The sequence below is a fragment of the Bubalus kerabau genome, chromosome 5 (genome assembly GCF_029407905.1).
Source record: "Bubalus kerabau isolate K-KA32 ecotype Philippines breed swamp buffalo chromosome 5, PCC_UOA_SB_1v2, whole genome shotgun sequence".
In the NCBI taxonomy this organism is placed as follows: Eukaryota; Metazoa; Chordata; class Mammalia; order Artiodactyla; family Bovidae; genus Bubalus; species Bubalus kerabau.
In genome coordinates this window covers 45,382,574-45,404,178 of record NC_073628.1, presented here as the reverse complement: position 1 = coordinate 45,404,178, position 21,605 = coordinate 45,382,574, and the positions used below count along the sequence as shown (strand labels likewise).

Below are 21,605 nucleotides of genomic sequence, written 5' to 3'. Positions count from 1 at the left end.
ACAATTTCTTGAGCTTCACCTACTGCTTTTGATCCAGCTTCTTCACCTGCCATCCTTGTCTTTCAGTAAATGTGTCACATACCTCAAGGGAATGTCTTACCTCAGTACATCATTTTTTTTTTCCTTCCTAGGATTTTGGTCACTTGAGTTCTAGCTGTCTAAATAGCTTTCTGATAGTTTAAAGACATTTAAGTTTACCCAGCCTTTGTAGTTGTCTTCAGAGGAAGGTTTGTCTAATCTATCGTAGCTAGAAATGGAAGTAGTTCAGTTTCTAATATGTGATTTACCATTTCAGTCTATTTGGATTAATTGGCATGTGGCTGGAGAAGGCAATGGCACCCCACTCCAGTACTCTTGCCTGGAAAATCCCATGGATGGAGGAGCCTGGTGGGCTGCAGTCCATGGGGTCGCTAAAAGTTGGACACAACTGAGCGACTTCACTTTCACTTTTTACTTTCATGCATTGGACAAGGAAATGGCAACCCACTCCAATGTTCTTGCCTGGAGAATCCCAGGGATGGGGGAGCCTACTGGGCTGCAGTATATGGGGTCGCACAGAGTCGGACACGACTGAAGTGACTTAGCAGCAGCAGCAGCAGCATTGGGCGTGTGGCATCTAAATTTTCCAGACTTTAGGCTGTGACTTTTACCTGGATTCTTACATAATGACTACTTCTAAACCTTTTTTTTTTTTTAATTTTATTTTATTTTTAAACTTTACAAAATTGTATTAGTTTTGCCAAATATCAAAATGAATCCACCACAGGTATACATGTGTTCCCCCTCCTGAACCCTCCTCCCTCCTCCCTCCCCATACCATCCCTCTGGGTCGTCCCAGTGCAACAATCTTTGATCATTTACTGGTCTTCTACAGCTTGTGTTCATTTGTAAACCAGATCTGATAGGTGTGAGAAGTTAACAGTGGACTTGGTTTCAGTGCTTGTCATGGGGATAACTAGTCAGTGAAGAACATATTGCCTCCAAGTAAAATGGGAACCGAAGAGAGTTCATTCTGTTTATGTACGGATATCAGTCTCCTGAGCATCTGCTAATAGCCCTTTACCTTGTCAATAGAGAGACTCTTAATAATTCCGCCAGTTTATTTTAATATTACAAAGATGGGCATTTTATCAGAAGATGAATGCAGTGATTTTAGGCAATTCTTTATTTAAAGTCTCAGAAAGGAAAAAGAGAAATGAATTCCAAGGTGTGCGTGTGCGTGTGTAACAAATTAAAATACTCCCCCCTCTGCATTTTCATGGACACAATCAGAAAAGTTTGGATACAGGTTTGGAATCAAAGACCACAATGATGGGTTGTACTGGTTCAGTTTTGTTTTCTAGATTTAGGTAGGCTGAATTTACTGAATCCTCTTTAACTTAGGGTTACTGCCTGCTTTTCAAGCTGAAAAGTGAAATGTGAAGATGTAAAAATATTTATCTCACCAGTTCACACTTGTTATCACTCTAAGTATTTGTTTGCCCGAATCTAATGTTCAAGAGTGGGTAGGGAATGCCAGTTTTTCTTTTCTTTATTCCTCCTGTGCAGTACTCTGCAGGAAAATTGGCATGTACGGTGTTGGTCACAAGATTCAGCTGAATGAGAAAACAGTATCCAATACTGGAGGAAGTTGAAGAAAGTAAGAGAAAAGCATGTTAGATCTGAAATTACGAATTCTTCTGTGACCTGTTATAAGGGGTAAGGTGAAGAAAACAAATTGGACACTGGGAATTATAATCACCAACATCATTATAAAGTCTGCCTTACTGCTTGGGATTGAATAGATGTCCAATAATTGACTATCCAGCTGAACACCATGCTCAGTTAACAGAGTAACAGAAGAAATTAGCTCAATTCAATGGGAAGGGGTTTGAAACTGGAAGTTACCCTAAGTAAGGAAGCTTTCAGGAAAAAAGAAGGTTATGTAAAGTAATGGATACAATAGCTTATTCATAACATGCTTTCTCTATTTAACTGAGTCATTTCGCTCACTATATTGCACATTTTACACAATTGCTGCAATTTCTGCAATTCTCCAAATGGCTGTAATATGACAAGAGAAACAATAGATTGTGTAATTCTCAATCTATTTACAATGATTTTTCTCAGCTTCTCTGTGAAGGATGTGTACAGTAAGGAAGCATCCATGGAGGGATAAAATTTTTAACCAGAGGGGGAAATACCTACCTCAATTTAAATCCTAAATGGAGGCAGGATGGATGTTCCAAGGATGGATGTAAGGATTTTATATGTAATACCTTCCATTATTTTCTGTGATCCCTAAGTCTCTGGAAGTTGGTCTGCTCTGATCAAACCCAGAATTAGGTCAGATTACATCACTTCTGATATTAACATGCTTTAGCCTTCCAAGGACATCAACCCAGTCAATCCTAAAGGAAATCAACCCTGAATGTTCTTTGGAAGGACTCATTTGAAGCTCCAATACTGTGGCCACCTGATTCAAAGAGCCAGTTCAGTTCAGTTCAGTCACTCAGTTGTGTCCGACTCTTTGCAACCCCATGAATCGCAGCACGCCAGGCCTCCCTGTCCATCACCAACTCCCGGAGTTCACTCAGACTCATGTCCATTGAGTCAGTGATGCCATCCAGCAATCTCATCCTCTGTTGTCCCCTTCTCCTCCTGCCCCCAATCCCTCCCAGCATCAGAGTCTTTTCCAATGAGTCAACTCTTCACATGAGGTGGCCAAAGTACTTGAGTTTCAGCTTTAGCATCATTCCTTCCAAAGAAATCCCAGGATTGATCTCCTTCAGAATGGACTGGTTGGATCTCCTTGCAGTCCAAGGGACTCTCAAGAGTCTTCTCCAACACCACAGTTCAAAAGTATCAATTCTTCGGCGCTCAGCTTTCTTTACAGTAAAGAGCCAACTCATTGGAAAAGACCCTGATGCTGGGAAAGACTGAAGGCAGGAGGAGAAGGGCGGCAAAGGATGAGATGGTTGGATGGCATCACCCACTCAATGGACATGAATTTGAGCAAGCTTCAGGAGATGATGAAGGACAGAAGAGCCTGGCTGCAGTCCATGGGGTCACAAAGAGCTGGGCAGGACTTAGCGACTGAGCAACAACAACAACAAAGCCTTCCAAGTGACGAAACATAGAAAAGAGGTGGAAAGTGAGTAATAACTCTCTATTGCTGTGTGACAAATTACCACATATGCAGCTACTTAAAACAATTTTTCAATATTCTATTGAACTTTCTGGAGATCAGGAGTCTATGTAGAGCATAACTGGGTTCTCCAATCAGGGGAAAACAGGCTGAAACCAAGGTGCATTCCTTTCTGGAGGCTTTGTGGAAGAATCTGCTACCAAGCTCATTCAAATTTTGGTGGAATTCAGTTCCTTTGAAATGCAGCTTAAGTCTCCATTTCTTTGCTGGCATGACCCAGGGGCACACAGAGCTCCTCAGGGCCACCTTCACTCTTTACTGGGCAGCTCCCTCCATCCTGCAGCTTGGTGCTGTGCTTAGTCCCTCAGTCCTCTCCAACTCTTTGCAACCCCATGGACTGTAGCCATCAATCTCCTCTGTTCATGAGAATTCTCCAAGCAAGAATACTGGAGTGAGTAGCCTATCCCTTCTCCAGGGAATCTTCCCAACCCAGAAATCCAACTGGGGTCTTCTGCATTGCAGGCAGATTCTTTACCAGCTGAGCTACCAGGGAAGTCCCTCTTCAACTCTTTCTCCTGCCGAATCCTACTCATGTTTCAATGTCTTTTGTCAGGAAAAGACATTCACTTTTTAGGGACTTTCCTGATTATGTGAGACCTACTAAGACTTACCTCCCTATTTCAAGGCTACTTTTCTTGGGATCTTGTCTGCATGCTAAGTCACTTTACTTGTGTCTAACTTTTTGTGACCCCATGGACTGGAGCCCACCAGGCTCCTCTGTCCATGGGATTTTGCAGGCAAGAATACTGGAGTCGGTTGCCATTTCCTACTCCAGGGGATCTTCCTAACCCAGGTATTGAACCCATATCTCTTATGTCTCCTGCATTGGCAAGTGGGTTCTTTACTAGGAGCACTGCCTGGGAAGCCCCCTTGGGATATTAATTATATTTTAAGTATCTCTTCCCAGCAGCACCAATCTAGATTAGTCTTTGACTGAAGCAGTAGCAGGTGTGACTGCACCAGCGTGAGAATCTTACTCATGTATCCCTGGCTCTTTACTCTGTTTCCTGTCCTCCTTCATGTGCCTCTTAAATATGATCCCCTTAACATTTCTCGGAGCTACTGCCACTGTACGCCATCACTTTGGAGGCTCTAGGCAGTATGGAAAGTGCTAGAGTGTTGGAGTAAGAAGGATTTGTAGGATTTTGAGTGGGTTATTTAATTCCTCAGAGCCTCAATATGGCTCAGAGGGTAAAGCATTTGCCTGCAATGCAGGAGACCTGGGTTTGATCCTTGGATCGGGAAGATCCCCTGAAGAAGGCAATGGCAACCCACTCCAGTACTCTTGCCTGGAAAATCCCATGGACAGAGGAGCCTCGTGGGCTACAGTCCATGGGGTCTCAAAGAGTGGGACACAACCGAGTGACTTTACTTTCACTTTCAATGTCCTCAATGGTAAAAACTAGAGCTAATTATTACCTCTAAGGCCTGCAGAGAATTAGGAAAGTAGTATAATGAAATCTGGGCTTCCCTGATGGCTCAGGTGGTAAAAACTCTGCTGGCAGTGCAGGAGACCCAGGTTTGAGCCCTGGGTCAGGAAGATCCTCTGGAGAAAGAAATGGCACCCCACTCCAGTACTCTTGCCTGGAAAATCCCATGGACAGAGGAGCCTGGTGGGCTACAGTCCACGGGGTTGCAAAGAGTGGGACACATCTGAGGGACTAACACAAATACAATGGAAATCACCTGACTTACACAAGCCCTGACATTTCTTCATTCTTTTGAATGTTCCCATATAGCTCCTCCATTCCCATCACTTATCCTTGGAAATGGGACAAAACTAAGATTTACAAGCCCTGGAGATAAGGTGATTTTCAGTCAATAATCTAACCATTTTCTCAAGAAGTCTACGTTGCCATTCACTTTGGAATTAGTTCATTAGTGTTAACTGGTGTACATTCATAAGAACTTTCATTTAAAAGCTCAGTATCTTTCTTTGTTTTCACTATTTTTTAGGGATCCTAATCTCTTACTGCCCCAGGGGAGGAAAGCAAAGAATATTACATAAAGACAGACAACCAGTCAGTAGACTCCTAGTATTAGGGGAAAAAAAGTCCCCAAATATCTGTTAAAATGCTACTGGTAATGCCATATATCAAAATGAATCTGCCACAGGTATACATGTGTTCCCTATCCTGAACCCTCCTCCCTCCTATTGTCAAGTTAAATAAAATAAAATAAAAATGCTATTGGTAAGAGATTTGGCAAGATGATGATTACACGTGAGTAGAACAGCAGTTTCCATAATAATTATGTGGGCTGTGAACAGATTTTGAAAAAAAAATGCTGAGATGCAGCCTAATGAATGTACTCATTAACCTTAATAGCATCAGGTAGAGGAGAGGACCAGTTTGGAGGGGACATGAATTCAGCCCTTCAGAGTCATTTTATAAGGCACATCCAACAGTGTTGTTTTCTCGGATACAAATGAATACAGGCAGTTATCTGAAAAGAATGCTCTATAAACTGAAATTTGCTTTTTAAAGTCTAATTTTCTAATGTTATGTTAAACATACGTTAAGTATTTAGCATGTTCAAGGCATTATAATAAACATAAGGATAAGATGTCCAAAACATGAAATTTATAGTCAATATAGAGAAAACATAAATAAAGGTACCTAATTTTAATATGATGACAAATGCAAAATGAAAAGCATCAACATGTTATCTCTATGAGAGAAGAAATCTTGTCTTCTAGTTGACCTCTTTATTCCCACATATCTAACAAGTTATTAGTTACCCAATACTTATTCAGTGAATAAGAAATAAATGTCACAGGATTTCGTAAGCAGAGAGGAAGGAACTATTAAACCAATGGGAGCTTGAGAAAGGTTTTAATAAGCTGCATTCAAGTTCAGTCTGTCTGCTTGATAGATGAATTGGACTTTATCAAATCAGGAAAAATGTGAGGGGTTGAAGAGGTGACTCTCCATGCAGACGGACCAGCATACTCAAAGGCTTGGAGGTGTGAAAGTCTGATGTATTGGAGGAATAAGAATCAAGTACAGTGTCTCCAGTACACAGTATGTGTGTGAAAGCTTCAGCAGTACCAATATTACCATGCTGCTGCTGCTGCTACTAAGTCACTTCAGTCGTGTCCAACTCTGTGCGACCCCATAGACGGCAGCCCACCAGGTGCCACCGTCCCTGGGATTCTCCAGGCAAGAACATTGGAGTGGGTTGCCATTTCCTTCTCCAATTCATGAAAGTGAAAAATGAAAGTGAAGTCGCTCAGTCGTGGCCAAGTCTTAGAGACCCCATGGACTGCAGCCTACCAGGCTCCTCCGTCCATGGGATTTTCCAGGCAAGAGTATTGGAGTGGGGTGCCATTGCCTTCTCCAATCATCATGCCAAGTGGGACTAAAGAGTTCAGTGACCAAGAATAACTGTGTGTGCCTGGCATACTCACAACCCTACCCCCAGCTCCCTAATACACACATGCATACCTGACACAAATTTAATGACTACTATGCAGGTCAGGAAGCAACAGTTAGAACTGAACATGGAACAACAGACTGGTTCCACATAGGAAAAGGAGTACATCAAGGCTGTATATTGTCACCCTGCTTATTTAACTTCTATGCAGAGTACATCATGAGAAATGTTGGGCTGGAAGAAGCACAAGCTGGAATCAAGATTGCCTGGAGAAATACCAGTAACCTCAGATATGCAGATAACACCACCCTTATGGCAGAAAGTGAAGAGGAACTAAAAAGGCTCTTGATGAAAGTGAAAGTGGAGAATGAAAACGTTGGCTTAAAGCTCAACATTCAGAAAACGAAGATCATGGCATCTGGTCCCATCACTTCATGGGAAATAGATGGGGAAACAGTGGAAACAGTGTCAGACTTTAATTTTGGGGGGCTCCAAAATCACTGCAGATGGTGACTGCAGCCATGAAGTTAAAAGACACTTACTCCTTGAAAGAAAAGTTATGACCAGCCTAGATAGCGTATTGAAAAGCAGAGACATTACTTTTCTATGGTCTGTCTAGTCAAGGCTATGGTTTTTCCAGTGGTCATGTATGGATGTGAGAGTTGGACTGTGAAGAAAGCTGAGCACCAAAGAATTGATGGTTTTGAACTGTGGTGTTGGAGAAGACTCTTGAGAGTCCCTTGGACTGCAAGGAGATCCAACCAGTCCATTCTGAAGGAGATCAGCCCTGGGATATTTTTGGAAGGACTGATGCTAAGGCTGAAACTCCAGTACTTTGGTCACCTCATGTGAAGAGTTGACTCATTGGAAAAGACTCTGATGCTGGGAGGGATTGGGGGCAGGAGGAAAAGGGGACGACAGAGGATGAGATGGCTGGATGGCATCACTGACTCGATGGACATGAGTCTGAGTGAACTCCGGGAGTTGGTGATAGACAGGGAGGCCTGGCGTGCTGCAATTCATGGGGTCGCAAAGAGTCGGACACGACTGAGTGACTGAACTGAACTGAACTGAACTGAACTTCTCAGAATGGGCTTCCCTGATAGCTCAGCTGATAAAGAATCCACCTGCGATGTAGGAGACCCCTGTTCAACTCCCGGGTCGGGAAGATCCCCTGGAGAAGGGATAGGCTACCCACACCAGTATTCTTGGGCTTAGATGTTAAAGAATCCACCTGCAATGCAGAAGACCAGGGTTTGATCCCTGGGTTGGGGAGATCCCCTGGAGGAGAGCATGGCAATCCACTCCAGTATTCTTGCCTGGAGAATCCCCAAGGATAGAGGAGTCTGGCAGGCTAATGTCCATGGGGTTGCAAAGAGTCAGACACGACTGAGTGACTAAGCACAGCACACCTTCTAGGAAAAATCATTCTGATGCCTACATTTTTGGTCTGGTATTTCTCCTTCTAACACTTTGAAATGATTTATTTATGTTGTTTGCCCATGGCAGATATCTCCCCAAGAACTCTGCAGAGTTATACTAAATAATCATGTTGCCATTTGAGAGTTCAGCTAATGAAATCCTTACCCGTTGTATGTGATTAGCCTTCCATGTAAATAAATCAAGAGACAATAGATGTAAGAACTAAGAGTTTAGGAACACCCAGAATACTAATTGAGGTGATGGGAGAATAAATCTCAGGAAGGCAGGACCGGAATGCAATTTTCAGTAAGTGACGATTCAGTGACTGGGAACCTAATGAATTGTACTGTTAATAGGCAGATTGAGTAAAAAGAGAAGAGGATATTCAGTCTGAAGGATAAATGAGGAAACTTCCAGTGGGCTAGAAGTCAGCATCGCCCATTCAAGCAGGCCGTGTCTAATGGACTACTGGCTCCTTGAGGGCATGTATTGGAAGCTACCACACTATCTGTGCAATTTGAATGTACAGAATATGCATAATATGCATTCAAATGCTTATTAGATTAATTAATTGGAATAAAAAGAACATGGAGACTGTTACTGGAGGATCACTTGAGTCAACTTTCTGTGCCACACAATTTTTTGTTTCCATAGCAATAACTTAAAATATATATTGAAGATCTTCCCTGGTGGTCCAGTAGTTAAGAATCCACCTGCCAATGCAGAGCACATGGGTATGATCCCTGGTCTGGGAATATTCCACATGCCGTGGGGTAGCTAAGTCTGTCGGCCATAGCTACTGAGCACACACTCTAGAGCCTGCATGCCGCAATTAGAAGGTAGCTCCTGTTCCGTGCATCTAGAGAAAGCTGTGTGCAGCAACAAATACCCAGACCAGCAAAAACAGAAATAAAGTCACTAATTGATTAAACAAAGAGAAACCAGGGGACTTCCTTTGTGGTCCAGTCGTTTTTTTAAAAAGATATATTAATACAAAATGAGGAAAGAAAAGAAAGAACATATTGTCTGCATTGTACAGATTTATATTTTGATAAGAGAGACAAATTTTTAAATTATTGATCAACTCTGTTTAACATTCAATAATTAGTAAACCTTTCTCCTTCATAATTTTCCAATGATATTTTATTACTATGGATCCTTAAGGGATTCCACATTCCAGAATTATATTTTGCAATTAATTCTACTGACTATAAACCCTGCAGAAATTATATTACAGCCATGAGCATTGGCCTGCTTTAAATATCTATTAGTTAATACAAAAATAATTAAAATAACAATTCTAAAGTTAAAATGTTTATAAGGATATAATTGTATAGAGCATCTGATCTTTAGAGTGCTATAATTTTCATTAGCTTTACCTTTTTTTTTGAGTGCAAATAGCTATTTCTCAGCGTACAATATGCTAAATACAATAGTAGAAGGTGGATTAAAATGCTACTGGACCACAGCAAAGAAGATTTTTAACCTGCACTTTTTTACACTCATTAATTTTATTTGCAGAGAACAGAAATCCAGAAGAAGCAAAGTGCTGGAGAGCATATAAAAGGAAATTGGATCATTGCAGAGCCCCTACTTGTATTCATTTCCCTCCTTTTTCAAACTCAAACCTATTTTTCTATACTTTAACCTAGGATATGGAGTGACAATGTCACTTAGAGTATCATTAATGTTTCCCATAAACCATAAATATCTTCCGCTACCCGCTATTCTCCACATAACTAGTCCTTGGATTTCTGAAAATTCCTTACAAATAACCTCTTCCTTCCCACTGCTAATACAACCATCCGTTAGTTTCCTTAACCACTGACGCATATTGCCTAACTTGATTCTCTAACACATATCTACAAGGTCTCCTACCAGGAGAGGCTTTTCTATGTCTCCTTGCTATTCTTCAGAACTCTGCATTCAGATGGGTACATCTGTCCTTTTCTCCTTTGCCTTTCACTTCTCTTCTTTTCACAGCTATTTGTAAGGCCTCCTCAGACAGCCATATTGCCTTTTTTGCATTTCTTTTTCTTGGGGATGGTCTTGAACACTGCCTCCTGTACAATGTCATGAACCTCCATCCATAGTTCTTCAGGCACTCTATCAGATCTAATCCCTTGAATCTATTCGTCACTTCCACTGTATAATCATAAGGGATTTGATTCAGGTCATACCTGAATAGCCTAGTGGTTTTCCCTACTTTCTTCAATTTAAGTCTGAATTTGGCAATAAGGACTTCATGATCTGAGCCATCCTCATGCGAAGAGTTGACTCATTGGAAAAGACTCTGATGCTGGGAGGGATTGGGGGCAGGAGGAGAAGGGGACAACAGAGGATGAGATGGCTGGATGGCATCACTGACTCGATGGAAATGAGTTTGGATAAACTCTGGGAGTTGGTAATGGACAGGGAGGCCTGGCGTGCTGTGATTCATGGGGTTGCAAAGCCTCAGACACGACTGAGCAACTGAACTGAACTGAACTGATCTGAGCCATAGTCAGCTCCCAGTCTTGTTTTTGCTGACTGTATAGAGCTTCTCCATCTGTGGCTGCAAAGAATATAATCAATCTGATTTCAGTGTTGGCCATCTGGTGATGTCCATGTGTAGAGTCTTCTCTTGTGTTGTTGGAAGAGAGTATTTGCTATGACTGTTGCATTCTCTTAGCAAAACTCTGTTAGCCTTATGCCCTGCTTCATTTTGTACCCCAAGGCCAAATTTTCTTGCTACTCCAGGTGTTTCTTGGCTTCCTACTTTTGCATTCCAGTCCCCTATGATGAAAAGGACATCTTTTGGAGGTATTAGTTCTAGAAGGTCTTGTAGGCCTTCATAGAACTGTTTGACTTCAGCTTCTTCAGCTTTACTTGCAGGGGCATAAACTTGGATTACTGTGATATTGAATGGTTTGCCTTAGAAACGAAAAGAGAGCATTCTGTTGTTTTTGAGACTGCACCCAAGTACTCCATTTTGGACTCTTCTGTTGGCTATGATGGCTTCTCCATTTCTTCTAAAGGATTCTTGTACACAGTAGTAGATATAATGGTCATCTGAGTTAAATTCACCCATTCCAGTCCATTTTGGTTCACTGATTCCTAAAATGTCAGTGTTCACTCTTGCCATCTTCTGTTTGACCACTTCCAATTTACCCTGATTCATGGACCTAACATTCCAGTTTCCTATGCAATATTATTCTTTACAGCATCGGACTTTACTTCCATCACCAGTTACATGAGCAACTGGGTGTTTTTGCTTTGGCTCTGTCTCTTCATTCTTTCTGGAGCTACTCTGCACTCTTCTCCAATAGCGTATTGGGCCCCTACTGACCTGGGGAGTTCATCTTTCAGTGTCCTATATTTTCACCTTTTCATACTCTTCATGGGGTTCTCAAGGCAAGAATAATGAAGTGGTTTGCCATTCCCTTCTCCAGTGGACCATGTTTTGTCAGAACTCTCCACCATAACCAGTCCATCTTAGATGGCCCTATATGACATGGCTCATAGTTTCATTGAGTTAGACAAGGCTGTGGTCCATGTGATCAGTTGATTAGTTTTCTGGATTGTGCTTTTCATTCTGTCTGCCCTCTGAAGGATAAGGATAAGAAGCTCATGGAAGAGAAAAGGAAAGATATACCACTTGAATGCTGAGTTCCAAAGAATAGCAAGGACAGATAGGAATGCCTTCCTAAGTGATTAATGCAAAGAAATAGAGGGAAAAAATGGAATGGGAAAGACCAGAGATCTCTTTTAGAAAATTAGAGATGCCAGGGGAACATTTCATACAAAGATGGGCACAAGAAAGGACAGAAACGTATGGAACTAGCAGAACCAGAAGATATTAAGAAGACTCAGATAACCACAACAGTGTGAACACTTACCTAGAGCCAGACATCCTGGAATGCGAAGTGGGCCTTAGGAAGCATCACTATGAACAAAACTAGGGGTGGTGATGGAATCCCAGTTGAGCTACATCAGATCCTAAAAAATGATGCTGTGAAAGTGATGCACTCAATATGCTAGTAAATTTGGAAAACTCAGCAGTGGCCACAGGACTGGAAAAGGTTAGTTTTCATTCCAATCCCTAAGAAAGGCAATGCCAAAGAATGTTCAAAGTACTGCAAAATTGTACTCATCTACTAGCAAAGTAATGCTCAAAATTCTCTAAGCTAGGCTTCAACAGTACATGAACCGAGAACTTCCAGATGTTCAAGCTGGATTTAGAAAAGGCAGAGAAACCAGAAATTAAATTGCCAATATTTATTGGATCATAGAAAAAGCAAGATAATTCCAGAAAAATGTCTACTTCCACTTCATTGGCTACGCTAAAACCTTTGACTGTGTGGATCACAACAAACTGGAAAATTCTTACAGAGACGGGAATACCAGACCACCTGACCTGCCTCTTGAGAAATCTGTATGGAGGTCAAGAAGCAACAGTTAGAACCAGACATGAAATAATGGACTGGTTCTAAACTGGGAAAGGAGTGCATCAGGCTGTATATTGTTACCCTCCTTATTTAACTTATATGCGGAGTACATCATGTAAAATGCTGGACTAGATGAAGCACAAGCTGGAATTAAGATTGCAGGAGAAATATCAATAACCTCAGAAATGCAAATGACGCCAGGTTCTTGGCAGAAAGCAAAGAGGACTAAAGAGTGAAAGTGAAAGACAGGAGTGAAAAAGCTGATTTAAAACTCAACACTCAAAAAAACGAAGATTACGGCATCCAGCCCCATCACTTCATGGAAATAGATGGGGAAACAATGGAAACAATGACAGACTTTATTTTCTTGGGCTCCAAAATCACTGCAGATGGTGACTGCAGCCATGAAATTAAAAGACGCTTGCTCCCTGGAAGAAAAGCTCTAACCATTCTAGACAGCATATTAAAAAGCAGAGACATTACTTTGCCAACAAAGGTCCGTCTAGTCAAAACTATGGTTTTGCTAGTAGTCATGTATGTATGTGAGAGTTGGACTGTAAAGAAAGCTGAGCACTGAAGAATTGATGCTTTTGAACTGTGGTGTTGAAGAAGACTCTTGAGAGTCCCTTGGACTGCAAGGAGATCCAACCAGTCCATCCTAAAGGAAATCAGTCCTGAATATTCATTGGAAGGACTGATGCTGAAGCTGAATCTCCATAACATTTTGGCCACCTGATGCAAAGAACCAACTCATTGGAAAAGACCCTGATGCTGGGAAAGATTGAAGGCAGGAGGAAAAGGGGACAACAGAGGATGAGATGGTTGGCTTGCATCACCAACTCGATGGACATGAGTTTGAGTAAACTCCAGTAGTTTGTCATGGACAGGGAAGCCTGGTGTGCTGCAGTCCATGGGGTTGCAAAGAGTTGGACACGACTGAGTGACTGAAGTGAAGTGAGTCAATATATAACCTTGTTTCATAGATATTCCAATCTAAAAACACTTTACTTTATATATACATATATATATATATAGTTGATGAATTCATATTCAATTCATAGAAAAACAGCCCTGTACTCATGCCTGAATGCATCTGACTTTGTATGTAATGCATATCACAGATTTCTTGCCATTGGGAACTCTAGATAACATATCAGTATTATATATTATATACTTGGGGGTATTTTAAACAGCAAAACCATTTTTTAAATTCAGTGAAATTGGAGGATAATTACTTTACAGTATTGTGGTGGGTTTTGCCAGACATCAGCACGAATCAGCCCTGGCACACGTGTCCCCTGGTTCCTGAACACCCCTCTCAGCCCCAGCCCCACTCTATCTCTCCAGGTTGTCCCAGAGCACTGGCTTTGAGTGCCCTGAATCATACATCAAACTCCCACTGGCTATCTGTTTTATATGTAGTAATGTATATCTTTTAATGCTAAAAACACAAAATACAAAAATTTGGCACTTAATAGACAATAAAGAAAATGTCTTTATAGTAGCAAAACTGAAGCAAAAAAGCAGAGGTTCACCTGGTCCAGCCTCCTCTGTGAACATGCACATTGGGAGACTCAAATTTTTGGCCTCCCTGTGCATGTCTAAGAGTGACCATAAAAGTGGTCTGAGTATTGAAATGGGGGCTGCAAATAAATTTTAGGAAACCCATGAATTTGCAAATTCAGAATCTGCAAATAATGAAGAATGGCTATATATCAAAGAATTGGAAGGAAAGTAATGAAATGGATTATAAGGAGATGGTTAAAATGCCCACCAATTAGAAGAGAGAGAAACCGGACAGATGGATGGATGGACAGATAGACATAAAGAAAGGAAGGAAGAAAGAATAGATACTAAATCTATAAAGCTGGTTAAATGTGGTACATTTTCAGTTTTTCTCCTTATCTCCCCCTACTTTTTTATCTAACTTGGTAAAATTTATGTCACCCAAGTGGCGCACTGGTAAAAAATTTGCCTGCCAGTACAGGAGATGCAAGAGACACGGGTTCCATCCCCGGGTCAGGAACATCCTCTGGAAGAGGAAATGGCAACCCACTCTAGTATTCTTGAGAATCCCATGGACAGAGTAGCCTGCGGGCTACAGTCCACGGGGTCACAAATAGGCAGTCATGTCTGAGCACACACACACACACACACACACAGGTCACCCAAAAGCATTACAGTAGTGCCAGAATCCTAAGAGTCCACTCTAACAATGCAATGGAAAGCATTAGATAGTAGAAAGGTGAGCTCAAGGTTTTCTTGGCTATTCATTTTTGGATTTATTATTCCTTACTAAGAGATACCCTATCATCTTAAAGCAAACCTTAAAAGCATATTTTTATGAAAATGTTAATATTTAATAAGCTAAAGTCAATAGAGCACCATCTAACTTAGCCAAGATGGATTGAACTTTATTGAGACTTAGATGGCAAATATTCCCTGCTAAGCTTAAACACAATAACCCTTTTCTGTCCACAGATACTGGAATTTTCTGTTTACATACAAACTATGTTACAGTTTTTATTTTGCTGTTGAATGGAAATCCCTAGAACAAACCTGTTTTAAAAATCAGCTTACTTATATACTGCTGAAAAAAAGATCATCTTTTGCTAAATTAAATGTAGAAATTAATTCCTGGGGGAAAAAAAAGAAAGAAAAAAGCTGAAGAATGTTATGAGAGAGGAGTAAATTAACAAACTGGTCCTGACTTTTTAATGGAAACATTACCTCCAGAAAAGTTTATCAAGACAGGCTTTTTACAATCCCCATTAAATTCAGTGAATGAATTGTGAAGGGTAAATTGGACCCATTATAATCTTAACATTTCTTATGTAATACTCATAATCACAGCATTACATAAGAGCAAGCTAACACTAACAAAAGGAGCAATTTAAATTTCCCCTTCTTGGAGAACGCCGCTCCGCCTGACAAACAGGGCTTCCTGTCCCATTTGCAGCACGCCCATGCATCTCCTCGAGTGCCAGTGAGACCCACACTCTCCTATCAGTGATATAATAAACCCTCCAAAACAGAGCGAGAAAATGAAGCAAACAAGCCCACTTCATTTCAACTTGTCAGCTTTAAATAAAACCTCTGCTGCTGAAAATGAGAAACTTGAGGGAAGACAATGTGTGAAGTAACCACTTTCAACATGGGGACAAAACATATTCCATTACTTGTTTTTTCCTGATCTGCCACAAAAGTTTCTGAAATTTCAACAGAGATCATTTTTAATAAAATCTTTTCTTGTCAAGGAGGACTTAAGAGGAAGAAATTGCTTATTTTTTCTGTTTGTTTATTTTTCCTCCTTCTCCTTCACCCACTGATGCCTTTGGAAAAATCTCAAGTTATCCTAAGCCCCTATGATATCTTAATGAGTAATCTGTGACCTTTGGAACAACTCTCATCAATTTTTAAGTCAGAGTTAGTATAGCAGAACACACTGAAAAAAGTACATGCTTTTTTTTTTTTTTTTACTTATTCTAATTTATTACTTACATATTACTTACATAAAACCTTACATAATACACAGATTTTATATCCAAAGTTTTGGAGCATGCCCTCTGCTTACCAAAATAAAAAGTATAAAAAACAAAAATGCCTTGGGAGGAAGATAAAAAGAAATGAACATTCCAATAAATAGAAATACCTGAATATTGGTGAAATAAATAATGATTGTTAATGTAAACCCTTTCACTTAACTTTTCCCAGTACCTACTCCCCCCTCACCCAGCTTATCTCCAAACCCTTTCCTGTCTTGCATTCAGGAGGCTCTATTCTGCTCTTCCCCTCAACTCTCTCCATGTCATCTCTTCCTTCTTTGTTTTTACCCTTTTTTCATTGTTAAATTTCCCTTGACTTTATTTACTTCTCCTGAAAGGGCACGTGTGCCTCTTTAAAGGACGGTTAGTACCGCTGGGTCCCAGCAGATACACAGCATAAGCTGTGCATATTTCAAATGACAGGAAGGATGGGAAAAGTCAGACACTTTTTTCCTGAATGTCCCAAGGTGTGTCCAGATTTCAAAGAAACACATTTTCATGTCTTTTATTTCCAAAGTTTTATCTCATGTATTTTACAAATAAGCTTAGAATACTCTTCCTTATTCTGTTACACTATTATAATAGAAAGTCTCCAATTTCAAACTCTTGTTTTGAAATTCCTAGGTTACTTTGAGTGATCAGTACATAGAATGATATTGATGTTGAGGAGTATGATTCCTGTCACCATCATTGATGGCCTATTGTTAAGAAGTTCTTTCAATGACTCTAGTGTAAAGAGACACAAAAGCTATGACCAACCTAGACAGCATATTAAAAAGCAGAGACATTACTTTACCAACAAAGGTCTGTCTAGTCAATGCTGTGGTTTTTCCAGTGGTCATGTATGGATGTGAGAGTTGGACTATAAAGAAAGCTGAGTGCCGAAGAATTGATGCTTTTGAACTGTGGTGTTGGAGAAGACTCTTGCGAGTCCCTTGGACTGCAAGGAGATCCAACCAGTCCATGATAAGGAAATCAGTCCTGGGTGTTCATTGGAAGGACAGATGCTGAAGCTGAAACTCCAATACATTGGCCACCTGATGCGAAGAGTTGACTCACTGGAAAAGACCCTGATGCTGGGAAATATTGAAGGCAGGAGGAGAAGGTGACAACAGAGGATGAGATGGTTGGATGGCACCACCAATGTGATGGACATGAGTTTGAGTATGTTCTGGGAGACCTGGCTTGCTTCAGTCCATAGGGTCACAAAGAGTCAGACACGACTGAGTGACTGAACTGATACTGATAGTGTAAAACATGATTTCATATGTTTATTTTACATGTATCCTTATTAAAGAAGTATCATGGGAAAGGAAAGAGGATATGGACTATAAGGACTTCAGTTTGGGCTCTGATGAATCAATTAATAGAATGATCATAATCAGAAAGTTTCTCTTGTTTAACCACTCAGGAAAATCCCCTCAAGTAGGAAATGGCAACCCTCCCCATTAGTCTTGCCTGGAAAATCCCATGGACAGAGGAGCCTGGCAGGCTACAGTCCATGGGGTCACAAAGAGTCAGACACAAGTGATCACACACACACACTCACACATCATTACATGTAAAATGTAGGAAAAAAATGAATATCATATGATGGTTAAATTAACGTTAGGTATATTTTAGAAATATTTTTCAGTTTTACTTTATGATCCTTATCATGATCTATTATTAAGGAAAAGAAATATACTTAAAATTAATTTAACCTAGCTTAATTTAACATTCAGTAAATTAAAATTAATTTAACATTCAGTAAATTAAAATTAATTTAACATTCAGTAAATAGTGTGAACGGTGATATATAGCTTTCATGATTATACTCTATTTTACAACCAGTGAAATTCTGCCAAAAGCATTAGGTTATTCTCTGCAGTTCAAGGTAAGTGAGACGACCGGTACCTTCCAGCATTCTTAGACGCAAAGTTTCCATTGTATTTTGCACTTTTTATCCTTCCAAGCTGCTATCTCAATAATCACATAGTATAATGTAAGACCATAGTGTGGCCTGAGTGCCATTTACTGATGAATGTTTTCAAAACGATAGCAAACAGCCTCGTTTTCTCAGATGAGACCTGTTCTGAGCTGAGGGGTTTTTGTTTCCCCACAGTGACGGCTGGGCTGACAGGTATGACGTGACAGATGGCTATCAGCGAGAAGCTGTTGGTGGAATCACAATCAAGCTCCAGTCTCCCGACGTCAAGTGGTTTGATGATTATTATCTGAAGCTCCGGCCAGAAACAAACCTCCGAAACCCTTGGTTTCAAGAATTCTGGCAGCATCGCTTTCAGTGCCGGCTGGAAGGGTTTGCACAGGAGAACAGCAAATACAACAAGACTTGCAATAGTAAGCAGATTTATTCTTTCATTTAAAGTGGGTAAGGCTCCAATTTAAGTAAACTGTGTTATGAGGATAGCGGCTGTCATCTGTTAGAAAGGAGGGCTCTTATATAGAGTGGGTACTGCTTCTTGGAGGGATAAGAAAACATAAGAGAGTAAATGTTCACTCTATTAAGATTTCAAACTGTTTCTATCATTCAGGATATTGGCAGTGTACTACAAAGCTAATGTGAGCTCCAGAAAGAAACTCGTCTTGACATTTTTGAAGGCAAGAACTACATTCTGGTTATTTTGATTATCTTTAGCAATTAGCACAGTGGAAGGCACATAACAAGGGTTTCATGTATGCCTGAAAAATGAATGAGTGCATGTTGAAGGATGGACCAATTCCTACTTCCATCAATAAACTATAAAACAGTAGCAAGGATTTGCTGTGTATAATTATGATGTTCCAGAGACATAAACTAAGCAGAGCCATTCAAATGATTTATAAGGATTCAAAACGAATCCTTTAGTTGTAAGGGTAACAAGATGAGGAAAACTAGATCCTGCCCTCAAGGGATTTATTGTCTAGTTAGGGAGATCATAATGCCAACAAAAGTTGCACTTCAGTGTTGTACGTGATGTAATAGGAATTTTAAACAAAGGGTTTGGTCAGTTTTATTTGTAGCAAATCCAAAGGGAATCTTGACTCTTAATAATCAGACAGGGTCAATGCTGATCTGTAAGTCAAAGTGCAAAGGTTAAGATTTGTTAAAACCAACAAAGGGTTTGCTAAGACTGATTTATCCTGCATTGTGTAACAAGCACCTCATATGTGTTTACAAAGGAGTGAAATGTTTTAGTTGGTGGTATAATGCCTCTCTCATGATGCTGGAACAGGAGAGAGCACTGGAGCAATGAGGCTGAGGTTGAAATCCTAGCCCATGAATTAATTCCAGTCTACAGAGAAGCTGTCACCAGCACCAAAATGAGGAAAATAGGAACAATGTAGGGACTTCTTTATAAGGCATCTCCTGAGTTCACATCCGTACTGTGTTTTTCCGATCAGTCCCTTCTTTTGTGAAATGAATGAAGTAGTAAGTGCTGATCTGTGATGACTCTTAAATGTCAGTATTTGGAAAAATGAGAATGTGGCAGCCTCATGTAAGTGCCTAATCTAGCAATGGTGGACAGGAAGGCTGGGGTGTGGGATGGGACTGCCCAGTAAAATCCAGAAACCACAGAAGCCTGCTGTGAAACTACATTTGCTTCTCTCCTGCTTTAAATACTGCTAACTCTTGTCCAGAATCTTCAAATGCTTATTCATTTCCTTTGTTTTTATGTTTTATGTTCATGAAAAAAAAATGTGTGTGAATACACAGGACTGTGACTTCTGTTTCACAATTTTTATACCCAAGTTTCTATTTTTCACAGTTCTATCCAGTTTCTTTTTTCAATTTAATTTTTTAAATTTTATTTTACTTCTAATTGGAGGATAATTACTTCACAATATTGTGATGGTTTCCACCCTACATCAACATGAATCCGCCATATGTATACATACATCGCCTTCCTCCTAAGCTCCCTCCTATCTCCCACCCCTCCCTCTAGGCTGTCACAGTGCACTAGCTTTGGGTTCTATGTCATACAGTAAATTCTCACTGTGTGCATTAGTCACTCAGTCATGTCTGACTCTTTGTGACCCCATGGACTGTAGTCCGCCAGGCTCCTCTTTCCATGGAATTCTCCAGGCAAGAATACTGGAGTGGGTTGCCATTCCCTTCTCCGGGGACTCTTCCCCATCCAGGGATCAAACAAAGGTCCACTGTATTGCAGGCAGACTCTTTACCGTCTGAACCACCAGGGAAGCCCAAAGGTCCACGGGCTAGCTACTTTACATATGGCCATAGATATATGTCAATGCTACTCTCGCAAATCATCCCACCTTCTCTCCCTACACTGTGTCCAAAAGTGTGTTCTCCATGTCTGCATCTCCAGTGCTGCCCTGTAGATAGGTTCATCACTACCATCTTTCTAGACTCCACATATATGCATTAAAATACAATATTTGTCTTTTTCTTTCTGACTTCACTTTGTATAATAATCTCTAGGTTTGTCCACCACATTAGAACCAACCTAAATGCAAAAAGTGGTGCTGGGAAAAGAGGCCAGCTACATGTAAAATAATAAAATTAGAACACTTCCTAACACCATACACAAAAATAAACTCAAAATGGATTAAAGAAACACCCAAATGTAAGACTAGAAACTATAAAACTCTTAGAGGAAAACATAGGCAGAACAGTCTTTGACATAAAGCACAGCAAGATCCTCTACGACCCACCTCCTAGAGTAATGGAAATACAAACAAAAATAAACAACTGTGGTCTAATTAAACTTAAAAGCTTTTGCAAGGAAAGCTTATGAAGGAAACTAAAAGCAAGGTAAAAAGAAAACCCTCAGAATGGGAGAAAATAACAGCAAATGAGACAACCAACAAGGAACTAATTTCCAAAATATACAAGCAGTGCATGAAGCTCAATACAAGAAAAATAATCCAATCAAAGACTAGGCAGAAGACTTAAACAGACATTTCTCCAAAGAAGACATAGAGATGGCTAATAAACACATGAAAAGATGCTCAACATCGCTCATTATCAGAGAAATGCAAATCAAAACCACAACAAGGCATCATCTCGCAACAGTCAGAATGGCCGTCATCAAAAAGTCTATCCAGTTTCTGAAGGACACAAACTTCTTTCTTCCCTTGAGATTTGGGGAGCACGCAGCCTCTATGCACCGATCCTATGATTGGTGTACAGATAACTCTATGTAGCTACATTGGAGGCATTTTGGAGGGTCAGCTGCAGATCCGATCTTGTTTCTGGTTCCTCTTTAGTAAGGAGTTAGTGACAGCCCCTAACCAGTGCGGCTAAGTAAATTTTTCCAGTTGGTCTTCGCCCTCTTTTGTACTAGCGTTCTTCTTCCCCAACTCCTTTTTGTCTGAAATGTCCTCTCCTGGAAATAATTCTTTGTTTCTCTTACTTTTTTTTTTTTTTTTTTTCTGTTGGAGGCCTTTTGACATACAGTCTTGAAAAACTCTTTGATTCCCATGGAAACATTATTTCTATGGAAATTATTCTATAAAATTCTCCATTTGAAATTGTTGCTGCAGCTCTGCCTTTCCCATGAACACCCTGATGTGATTTCTCTGCTCCGGGGCTGTCCCTCACTCTAGTTATGGAAAAGCATTCTTTTAGTCCCACCCCCGTGGAATCTTATCTGTCAACTGGTGTCATCCGTGTACATAAAGATGAACACGGGTATGTAATAC

The 21,605-nt window shown here is 40.4% G+C and overlaps 1 protein-coding gene across 1 annotated transcript in view; it reads left to right on the top strand.

Annotated features, from left to right (window-relative positions):
* The window catches only part of GRM5 (glutamate metabotropic receptor 5), a 655,231-nt gene that overhangs the window by 448,364 nt on the left and 185,262 nt on the right, over positions 1 to 21,605 (top strand). Inside the window, exon 4 of the mRNA XM_055581574.1 lies at positions 18,061 to 18,296. Within this exon, the coding sequence (XP_055437549.1) occupies positions 18,061 to 18,296 (236 nt within the window). The remainder of the gene's footprint in view (positions 1 to 18,060; positions 18,297 to 21,605) is intronic.